Genomic DNA, 12,336 nt, shown 5'->3' on the forward strand with positions numbered 1-12,336 from the left:
CAGCACTCCTGGATACGCTAGAAATCAGTGATGTAGTTCTCTGCACACCACCTTCTGAATTGACTTTATTATTGATACAGTAATTCAGCATTTAGGGCCCCACTTTTAACTTTGCCCAGGGCCACACTTTGCCTAAAACCGGCCATGTTCCTACCCATCCTGAAAATAAAAGTGCTGATTTAGCATGACGTTTCCTTCTATGTTTTCCCTGCAAAGCGTTGCTCCCATCCACCCAGCTGTGAAGGAAACTGCAGCCAGCTCCATTCACTTGAATAGGGCCGTACTGCATTTCCTTGCACAGCAGATGTATTAGTGTGCCAATGTGCTGGGAAAAAAGTAAAGGGCATACAGTGCTAAACTAGTGCTGCGACCACTTAATTCTGAGGATCATGGGGTCCCAGAGGTCAAATCCCCACTGCTCATTAAAGGCTATTAAAACCTTTCAAGTTTATTTTTTTTATGTATGTATGTGGGCATCCTAAATTTTTTCCTAATACAGTTTTATTTAAAATGTTATTTATTGATCAACTTAGATTTAATCGGTATTAAGGTTAGATTGTGTGTCAGGGGAACACATGATCCACTGTCAACCAAGCTGTCGGTCCAGCCCACTGATGAATTTGACTTACAGTGGCGTTATGCAGCTTCTATGTATAGTGGATACATAGAAACTGCAGCGCAAAAACAAAATAAAAATTGTAATAACACTATATTATGAAAAAATGTTGAATGCCCAAATACATACATGATTAAAAAAGGTATTCATAAAGTGATCACATATCCTAGCGATATGTAATCACTTTATAAGATGGGAATACTCCTTTAAGACATCTTACAAATACTCCAAGTTCTGGAATCCTAGTATTACTAGAACACATTCTTTTTATTTCCTGTGAAAGTTACTTGTCCTTTTGCCTTTATGGATGTGTCACAATCACCAGACATAAGTATACGACAGGAAACATGATATATTGAAGAACTGTGTTTACAAGACACCAACAAATTCTACAGCAGAAAACAATTTAGAAGACAGGCAGCTGAAATACAATAACCGTGTGTTACCCAAGAAACTGAAGCTGGCTCCACAATGAACTCCAGTCTTAATTTAGAAGAATCTTATCTCTATAGCAATAATTTATACAAAGTAAAACTCTGTAGTTCATAATTTGTGTCTCCTGGAAATATTCAAAGTAAGGAGCAAGGGCCTACGTAGCTATAGGGGATTCGGAGGTAGTTTTTGCAACTAGGACCTGGAGCCTGAGGGGGCGTAAAGGCCCTCTGCCACAGAAGAAGACACCAGTATTAGAAATGGCACATGGTAGGTGGGGGCCCCTTTGCATTGGGGGCCAGGAGTTTCAAGTTATGCCACTGGTAAGGAGCTTAGCATTTGTAAGCATTTTTATTTGCTGTCATGTTCTGCCATTATCTTCTAGTTCCGTCATTATATATGACACAAATGTTCCAAGCATCATTGGCTTGGCTGTGTTTTTTGTACAATACAGGCTTCTCCTACTTTAGTGTTCAAATGTTAGTGCAAATTGACAATATTATTGTAATGCATATGGTCTTGACCAAATCCCCACTTTACTGATTGTTAGCCACAACAAGTTAAAGTGGTTGTACAGGATTTAAAAAACATGTGTACTTTCTTCAAAAAACAGCACCATACTTTTCCATAGGTTGGGTCTGGTATTGCAGCTCTTCCCCATTTACTTCCATGAAGCTAAGCTGCAATACCAGACATAACCCATGGAGGTGCTGTTTTTGGTAACAAGTAGCCATGTTTTTGTATTATGTACAACCCCTTTAAGTATCTGCAGCATAACGTTATCTTTCCAATCTTTTTATTATTTACATCAAAGGGCCTGATCACATCAGCGTTGCCCTTCTGTCGAGGGGTTCCGTAGGAGGTTTCCGTCGGGTTAACCCCTCAACGGAAAAGCAAATGGAAACCTTAGCTGCTGTTTGCATCACCATTGATCTCAATGGTGACGGAACCTCTGCTATTGATTCCGTCAAAACAACGGAACTCTGTCACAACGGTGACAAATGGAAATCTTTAGCAACGTTTCCGTCACTATTGAGATCAATGGTGATGCAAACAGAAGCTAAGGTTTACGTTTGTCTTTCCGTTGAGGGGTTAACCCGACGAAAACCTCCTGCGGAACCCCTCAACCGAAGGGCAACGCTGATGTGAACACAGCCTAAAACTACAAGTGCAACTTTTATCATAGTAATGCAGGCAATAGGCATGAGATAACAACATCTGAGCAATTACTGACCCCACCATAAAAATGCCCATTTTTGTTGGCTAAATGGGCAAGTTATTTCCTACTCTATTTTCCCCTATGGCAACCGTCAGGAGACAGTTTGCTGCTCACCATAGGCATTAGATTGTCAGTGGATCCAGAAGAAATTGGTGGTATCAGTGCCGCACTATAAAGGTAAAGCTGACCACTGCCCTATGATATTATATCACCCTACAATTGAACATATTTATCTTACTGATTTTACATTTCTGGGAAATAAATATTTTGGTGCTTTGGACCTATGGCATAACACCACATCAAGTTGCATTGCTCCAATTATTATGACACTGCTGTTATTTTAGTCCAAAAGATCTAAAACACCAAAAATCCCCCCACCTCATTGACATTGATCTGCCCTATGACCAAAATGATGTCAATAGAGATCAAAAGGCAAACCGCTGCTATAAATCTCTAGTGTTGCTTATTGTCATATATTAGCAGAAAAACAGGAATCAGTTGGACATCTGAATGTATCGGACAGATCCTATGGAGAATTAAGTGCCTTTAAGCAGATTTACTTTTCACTGCCACAATTCATACAAAATAGCAGCTTAGAGTAGATTCTATGTAAACAATGTAGGACTTAGATCTTGATGAGTGGAACCTTTCATGATGTGTTATGTAGGACTGTCTTGTGCCATGTGTCTAAAATATAGGAAAATATCTCCCATTGTGAATGATAAAGGTATTGAAAATTTTAGGAAAAACTAAACAACAGTTAACTCTGGGTCCAATGGAACTCTTTAGTGATGTACCCTGTCATCTAAAAGGGAACTGTCACGTTGAAAATGCAGTTTGATCTGCTGGTAGAGTTTTATAGAACAAGAGGAGCTGAGCAGATTGATATATGTTTTGTAGAAAAGACTTATACAAATATAACTTGTAATTGATTCTGCTCATTCTGGGCTTAGGAGAAGGGAAGGCTGTCAATCATTGATTGAGACCGCCCACTGGACTCCTGAACAGCCCAGAACAAGCAAAGGTTTAGATGAATAAATTATAAGTTATATTGAGTCTTTTCCCACAAAACTTTATATCAATCTGCTCAGCTCCCCCTGCTCTAAAACTGCATTATCAACGTGACAGGTTCCTTTTCAAGTAGGGCTGCTTTATTCTAAAAAAACAGATTGCTTGTATATGGTTATCATTATAGGTGTTTTTAAACTGGATGATATTGGTGCGGATCTTAACTTTTTTTTTTTAAAGACTGAGATTTTGCTTCCAGAAAAGCTACTAATAAAAATTGCATGTGCATTCTATGTAGTTTTTACATGTGATCTTAGAAGCTGTTACCTCAGATAAAAATGGGCTTATTTAACCGGTTAAGGACTAGGCTGTTTTACAGCTAAATGACCAGAGCAAATTTCACAATTTTGCTATGCACTTCTTTAGATGACTATAAGGGTATGTTCACACGCACTATTTACGGACGTAATTCGGGCGTTTTTGCCCCGAATTACGTCCGAAAATAGCGCCTCAATAGCGCTGACAAACATCTGCCCATTGAAAGCAATGGGCAGACGTTGGTCTGTTCACACGAGGCGTAATCTACGCACCGCTGTCAAATGACGGCGCGTAAATAGACGCCCGCGTCAAAGAAGTGACCTGTCACTTCTTTGGCCGTATTTGGAGCCGTTATTCATTGACTCCAATGAATAGCAGCGCCAATTACGTCCGTAATGGACGCGGCGTTCAAGCGCCTGCACATGCCGTTACGGCTGAAATTACGGGGATGTTTTCAGGCTGAAACATCCCCGTAATTTCAGCCGTTACGGACGCCCTCGTGTGAACATACCCTAACTCTGCAGGTAAATAAAGTTCATCTTTGAATTTTACACTCTTTTTAAAGGACAGATAGGGCTTTGTTTTAGTGGCATTTGTCAGTATATATCATTTTTATTTTTTTCTATAAAGTGCGCAAAATTGGAAAAAAAGGCAAGAATTTAGCGTCAGTTTATGCTAGCATTTTTCACACACAGTATAGACCACGGACAAAATTCTCCCATTTCACATTCTTCCACTTCTCCCGTGCATAGGGATACCAAATATGTGTGCCTTATTCACTGTGTGGGCATGTGCCAGGGCTTGGCATAAAAGGAGGCTTTTTGGCCTTTTCGGTCCAGGAATTCTGCACTTGATTTTATAGCAGCATACTGTTTTCTGGGGGGCGTAATGCTGCTGAAACATTGGAAACACCCCATAAATGACTTCATTCACACAAGTAGACCTCACAAGGTTTCCTTCAAGGGGTTTATCATATTTTTAGACAGTCCAGTTTTCTTCTGAAAGTTTCTTGAACAAGATGGAACAAAATAAAATTAGCTTTTTTTTAGCAAATGCGTCAGTTTATGCCAGCATTTTTCACACACAATATAGACAACGGACAAAATTAATCTCCTTTCACATTCTTCCACTTCTCCCGTGCATGGGGATACCAAATATGTGTGTCTTATTTATCACATAGAGAAGTAGGAGGGCGGACGATAGAAGAAGATTATTTCACAAATCGCCTTTTTTCAAAGCTGGTTTTACAAAACTCAACAGAGTTTCTATAACACTTCCAAAATATCTGCTCTTGAAGCAGAAATCCCAAAATATTCATCTAGGGGTATAATGGGAATTTATTGTTTTGGGTTTTCTAAAATAAGAAATTGCAGGTTTATGCAAATGGAGCTCTCCAGCAGATGAACTTTAGAAAACATCAAACATGACATCCACCCCCCACCCATTCCCTCCCTCACCCTTGGAGTAAAATAAGGGGAAAAATAAAAATGTAATGTAGGGCAAATATATTTTCAACTAATTAACTAAAATCTAATAATTCAGAACAGTGTGGTATTTTTTAAAACATGGGTCAATGTACAGGCCTGGTTGTGAGGGACATGAAGGACGGAAATATCGGGAATCTTTGCGGTGCCCGTCTTTTCTGCAGACGTGGCACTTTTTCTGGGGGTTGCTTCTGGTTGGTGTTGGGGGAATCCGACTGATGAAGTGTCTTTCAGTCAGTCGCGTGACATCCTCAGACTGGGGGCATTCTCGGGTGTCCTGAACATCAAAAATGAGGCCTTTGATAATTTTCTCCTGGAAATCCAGGTTTGTGTCTCTGCCTCTGTTTTTTTTATAGAGCACAAATGAATTGTGGATTACCAACTGTAACAGATAAATAGCCACTTTTTTGTACCAGGTTTTTGTTTTTCGCTTTACTAAATAGGGCTGTAAAACCTGGTCGCTTAAATCCACCCCCCCCATGTACTTGTTATATTCGGACACGCTCACTGGTTTGTGCTTGTCCGATGTTGCCCCTCTTTCCCTCACTGCCACTGTTCCTGCGGTATGAATCGTGCTTAGCACATACACATCTTTGCGATCCCTGTACTTGACTGGCAGCAATTCCTCAGATGCATAAGCACAGGAGTCCCCCTTTACCATGCGCTTCCCCACTAATTGCTGCGGAAAACCAATTTGGTTATTGCGCATGGTACCACATGCCCCAGTCCTTGCAGCATGCAAATGCCTAAACAGGGGCACACTAGAATAAAAATTATCGCAGTACAGGTGGTACCCCTTGTGAAGCAGAGGCAGCATTATCTCCCACACGATCTTACTGCTGGTGGAAAGATCAGGGGGGCATCCAGGAACATTTATTGTGCGGTCCCGCCCTTCATAAATCCTGAAGGTGGTGGTATATCCTGACCGGCTTTCACACAATTTGTAGAGCTTAACGCCATATCTTGCCCTTTTGGAAGGTAGATATTGGCTAAATCTAAGTCTTCCATGGAAGTTGAGGAGGGATTCGTCCACGCTTACATTCTGCTCAGGGGTGTAAAGTTGCAGGAATAAATTATTGAGGGAATTTATTAGCGGTCTTATTTTGAACAACCGATCACGGTTTGCATCGGTACTTGTGGGGGCCTGTGCGTTGTCATTGAAGTGGAGGAACCTCATTATTGTCTCATAACGAGACCTGGGCATTACTGCAGAATACACTGGGGTGGCTTGGGCGGGTCTTGTTGACCAGTAAGACCTAATGGAGGGATTTTTGACAATACCCATATTTAGGGTGAGCCCCAAATTTTTTTTTCATTCCTGCAAATTGGTGGGCGTCCAATCTCTGGCATGGGTGAATGAAGGTTTCTGTCTTATATACTGAGCGGCATATAAATTTGTTTTGTGGACAATCATATTTAGGATGTCGTCTGTAATAAATAAATGGAAGTAATCCATTTGGACAAAATTTGTATTGTCCACGGTTATGCCAGGAGTGGCAGTAAATCCGTGGATTCTAGGCCCAAAAGATGGAGCAGGTGCCCATACAAGAGCCTGAACTGGAGGGACCAGGCTGGCCCGTGCTACAGCGCTACTAGGCCCTGCGCTTCCATGTTCTGCAGTTTCAACTGCATCAGGGACAACGTCCCCTGAAGATGAACCTGAAGTGACGCTATCATCGTCACTGCCCAAAACAGGTTCTATTTCTGACGCCATCTCTGATGCGGTCTCAGACTCAGACCACAGCATGGCGTATGCCTCCTCAGCGCTAAAAAACTTCCTCGCCATAACGTCACTAACACTAACTAAACAAACTTTTTTTTTTATAAACACACAAACTGGTATATATATATATATATATATATATATCTACACTACCGCTAATAAAAAAATAAACCGCTATTGCTATATATATATTATATATATACAGTGAAGGAAATAAGTATTTGATCCCTTGCTGATTTTGTAATTTTGCCCACTGTCAAAGACATGAACAGTCTAGAATTTCTAAGCTAGGTTAATTTTACCAGTGAGAGATAGATTATATTAGAAAAAAACCAGAAAATCACATTGTCAAAATTATATATATTTATTTGCATTGTGCACAGAGAAATAAGTATTTGATCCCTTTGGCAAACAAGACTTAATAATTGGTGGCAAAACACTTGTTGGCAAGCACAGCAGTCAGATGTTTTTAGTAGTTGATGATGAGGTTTGCACACATGTTAGATGAAATTTTGGCCCACTCCTCTTTGCAGATCATCTGTAAATCATTAAGATTTCGAGGCTGTCGCTTGGCAACTCGGATCTTCAGCTCCCTCCATAAGTTTTTGATGGGATTAAGGTCTGGAGACTGGTTAGGCCACTCCATGACCTTAATGTGCTTCTTTTTGAGCCACTCCTTTGTTGCCTTGGCTGTATGTTTCGGGTCATTGTCGTGCTGGAAGACCCAGCCACGAGCCATTTTTAATGTCCTGGTGGAGGGAAGGAGGTTGTCACTCAGGATTTAACGGTACATGGCTCCATCCATTCTCCCATTGATGCGGTGAAGTAGTCCTGTGCCCTTAGTAGAGAAACACCCCCAAAACATATTGTTTCCACCTCCATGCTTGACAGTGGGGACGGTGTTCTTTCGGTCATAGGCAGCATTTCTCTTCCTCCAAACACGGCGAGTTGAGTTAATGCCAAAGAGCTCAATTTTAGTCTCATCTGACCACAGCACCTTCTCCCAATCACTCTCAGAATCATCCAGATGTTCATTTGCAAACTTCAGACGGGCCTGTACATGTGCCTTCTTGAGCAGGGGGACCTTGCGGGCACTGCAGGATTTTAATCCATTACGGCGTAATGTGTTACCAATGGTTTTCTTGGTGACTGTGGTCCCAGCTGCCTTGAGATCATTAACAAGTTCCCCCCGTGTAGTTTTCAGCTGAGCTCTCACCTTCCTCAGGATCAAGGATACCCTACGAGGTGAGATTTTGCATGGAGCCCCATTGACAGTCGAATGACAGTCATTTTGTATGTCTTCCATTTTCTTACTATTGCACCAACAGTTGTCTCCTTCTCACCCAGCATCTTACTTGTGGTTTTGTAGCCCATTCCAGCCTTGTGCAGAACTATGATCATGTCCCTGACATCCTTACAAAGCTCTTTGGTCTTGCCCATGTTGTGGAGGTTAGAGTCAGACTAATTAATTGAATCTGTGGACAGGAGTCTTTTATACAGGTGACCATTTAAGACAGCTGTCTTTACTGCAGGCACCAAGTTGATTTGGAGCGTGTAACTGGTCTGGAGGAGGCTGAACTCTTAATGGTTGGTAGGGGATCAAATACTTATTTCTCTGTGCACAAAGCAAATAAATATATACAATTTTGACAATGTGATTTTCTGTTTTTTTTTTTTAAATATAATCTATCTCTCACTGGTAAAATTAACCTAGCATAAAAATTCTAGACTGTTCATGACTTTGACAGTGGGCAAACTTACAAAATCAGCAAGGGATCAAATACTTATTTCCTCCACTGTATGTGGATATATATATATATATATAATTATATATTTCCTACCTGCCTATATCTATACAGAGAATGTTTTATAGTGTAACACTGTATTTTTTTGGGAACTGTAATCTTGTAATCTACTGGCAGCAATTCTCTCAAGTCTCTTCTTCTCCTCACACTGAAACAATGTTTGAGGAGAAGAAAAGAGACAGGAGATTTGCTGCCAGAAATGTCAAAATAAAACAAATGTGATCGCTGTGATAGGTTTTCACAGCGACAACATGTTCAGGGACTATCAGATTGGTCCCTGATACTCTTCCCAGTGCCCAGAGCTGTTGGTAACAGCGTGGGCACAGGGCTGTGTGCACGCAATCGCGTGCACACTGTATTATACGTAGAAATGCATGTGATCGCTGTTATTGGTTGTCACAGCGATCACATGTTCAGGGGCTAAAAGATTGGCCCCTGACACTCTGCCCAGTGCCCATGGCTGTTAGCAACAGCCAGGGCACAGAGCTATGTACACGCGATCGCGCGTGCACAGTCTCTGAAGGGGGACTTCAGAGACCCTGACCGCTGGCCGTAAAAACACAGCCAGCGGTCGGGAACCTGTTAAGCATATTTGTATTCCCAAAAAATCTGTGTTTGTAGTGTACGTTTAGATTATCGAATATGAATTACTGCCTATATAAACGTTTAAACATTTTTTATAAGTATAAATCTAAAAATAGGGCTCTAGTGCCCAACAATCTGAGTATAGGCGTTAGCGCCTGACTGTGGTCGTTGGTCCCTTCCCATTTTTCCATTATTGACCTAACCGTTGTTCACATAGTATTGTAATACCATGTTGTATACACCAGTACGTATCTGTGGCCCTGCACTGGTGGTATCATATTTGTCTCCTTTGCAATGCTAATTGAACGATCCATTCCTGCCTTGGTATGCATTTCCTTGTGCTTTTTTATTCCATCATTGGGGGTGATACTGGTCTGTTGCATCCCATATCATCAACTGATTCCCTATAGCTTCTATGTTTACTTGCTACTTCATAGCTTCCTTTAGCGCGCATATTTCTCTTACCTTGTTCCTTCAGCAAAGTATGTCCAGGCCGCCAAGCGACTGTTGATGCGTGATGCATTTTTCTCATTGGACGCGATGTTTCCAGAAGGCCGTTCCAGTTGGGGGGCGTCAGTGTGACATTTGATACATTGATTGGTTCAGGTTCCAAATGACGTTGATGATGTGGGTGGGGCTAGCCCTATAAGGCTCTGGAGTTTCTCCGGCGCGCGCTAGACCAGTTATCAGTGTCTCAGTGCACGCTGGAGAATACAAAACGAACAGCATAATATGTGCTGACCGGCAATATTGAATAATCAAAGCAATATAAACCCCTGAGGACGCTCCCCTGCATTCACAGGGGCACAGAAACACGTTGGGACGTTTGCTTACCTGTGGTTCAACAGACCATTGTTAGAATTGTTAGGGTCCTCCTTGAATGTCTAAAGTGTTGCATGTTCGTTATCAGTGCATATAGGACAGGGTGGCTTGGCTTGGTGATTGGCTATGGCAAATAGACCAGTAGGGTGATTTACTATACCTGTCTAGTGTCGCATTGATATAAGAGTTTACCAAACTTAATTGATTTATTTCAGACACTTTATTAGGGATCCATGATCTGTTTTGCCAAAGCCTATACTCAGATTGTTGGGCATTAGAGCCCTATTTTTAGATTTATACTAATAAAATATTTTTAACCGTTTATATAGGCAGTAATTCTTATTTAAGCATGTTTCCTGCATTTTGTTTTGCGTAACTTGTATTGTGTGTACAGTGTATTGTATATTGTATTGTGTGTACAGTACATACATATTAAGCTATCGCTCCCATCTCCCCCATACATTGGAAGTTGCCAGCACATGAGCCCTCTCATTGGCTGAGAGGGCTTATACTCATTAATTTCCATACTCCAAGCCACATCTTTCAGTTATAGCAATTAACCTCTATTTCTTAGGAGATTTTATAGACATTGGGGGGTTTGCCCAGGGACTGAGCCCTTTAAATATAAAATGAAGGCAACTGCATTGTGCCCTTAAAGAATTAAACAAGCTCCTAATGCTGTGACCAGTATCAACCTCTCTGCTGATTGGGACGGCCGGTTGGTGCTGCAGAAGGAAACAACTGTCTGTAGTTCTCAACCAATCAGCATTCCCGAGAATAATGTCAGTTTATATCTTTGTGGCCTGTCATTCAATCACAGGTGCACTTAAAATATGTTCAGATGGCTAGACAATGTCATTCATAAGTATCACAGACACTTACAGTAACACAAAGCTAGATTGTAAAGCATTGCAAAATATGTAGTTGCTATATATAATATATATATACACACACACACACACACACACACACACACACACACACACACACACACACACACACACACATATATATATGTTTCTGTGTGTGTTTATGCTGTTGTTATTATTATTATTATTATCATCAATATTATTATATAATGTAGCAGATGTAAAGCAGGAACATACATTTATATGTCATACAATGTCATACATAATCTAGCATCATATACAGTTTGGGATAGGAAATAAAAGTGAATATGCAAAAAATGAAATAATTAGTTCCATCTGTATTATGAAATATTGCATAGTGTGTGATATTAAACAATAGTGAAAACGAATTATCTTGTTTACCAGGACTTTTGACCCTTCTTGTCATGTAAAATAGCAAATATTTTGATAATTCAACCGGAAATAACTTCAATAATTTCTATGTATAAACGTAGCCTTAAATATATATACACTAATTCTTAACCTCACTAATTGCTTCCTTTTTTAATTATATTTAGTAGACGTGTACAGTATATATTCAGTTCTTACCTTTAGCAGCCACTGGGTGTTGTTCTCCATGATATTCTCAAGTTCCCTTATCCTATTGATTGGCCATTGGTGGTTATCCTGGGCAGGTGCATCCCTTTGCAGGGAGTTGGACACTTGGTAGTCAGAAGGGGGTGAATGGCAGTTGTCAACCTCAGGGAGGAGGAAGGTGTAGCTGCAGTGCCCATGCTGTACCTTGTGGTGATGTTTCTCAGGTATGTTCAGGTGCGTGGCCATTACTATGCCGATGAGGGGCAGGAAAGGCCAGCTCAGAAGAAACAGCAGGATCATGTTCCTCATGCTGTAGTATACTCTGTGGTCTTTGAGTAGTAAATGGAGGAAACTGCTCAGTGTCTGTTCAGTCAGATAGCTGCCAGTGCCTTGTATAACAAACCACGTTGTCCTGTCAACTTCAGGAAGTTTTTCTATGTAAGCAGCAAGCAGCCCCCTCTATCCACAATCCCCCCCGCCCACTATATATGACTAGAGCTGGAACACTTCTAAGGATGTTTTATCATTTAACCTCTACATTACCAGACTTCTATGAGTCATTGCACATAGAAGTAATCCAAATGAAGCTGAACGCATTGCAAAATGTGTGAAAATTGGCAATGTATTTGCACACAAGCAATTTTGTACTTAAGAAATATATGTTACTTTAAGTTTATGTTAGCTGTTTTGTGTCGATCACAGTCAGTCAATTTTTACATTAACAATATAATCTTTAGTCAAGGCTCCGATTCAAAGGCACCATAATATGTATATATCACGTAGTAAAATGTCTTCTATGTTTGTATAGGAAAATATTTTATGTAAACTTCTTTAGCGATTATTAATTACAGGAATTTCTGCGGCATAGTTCTCATTTTT

The 12,336-nt window shown here is 40.6% G+C and overlaps 1 protein-coding gene across 1 annotated transcript in view; it reads right to left on the reverse strand.

The window, feature by feature from the left end:
• The window catches only part of LOC142741151 (angiopoietin-2-like), an 80,948-nt gene extending 69,143 nt beyond the window's left edge, over nt 1-11,805 (reverse strand). Inside the window, exon 1 of the mRNA XM_075850538.1 lies at nt 11,470-11,805. Coding sequence (XP_075706653.1) covers nt 11,470-11,766 — 297 coding nt within the window. The 5' untranslated portion in view covers nt 11,767-11,805. The remainder of the gene's footprint in view (nt 1-11,469) is intronic.
• Nucleotides 11,806-12,336: the final 531 nt, after the last annotated feature.

This window comes from Rhinoderma darwinii, chromosome 2 (assembly GCF_050947455.1).
Source record: "Rhinoderma darwinii isolate aRhiDar2 chromosome 2, aRhiDar2.hap1, whole genome shotgun sequence".
Classification (NCBI taxonomy): domain Eukaryota; kingdom Metazoa; phylum Chordata; class Amphibia; order Anura; family Rhinodermatidae; genus Rhinoderma; species Rhinoderma darwinii.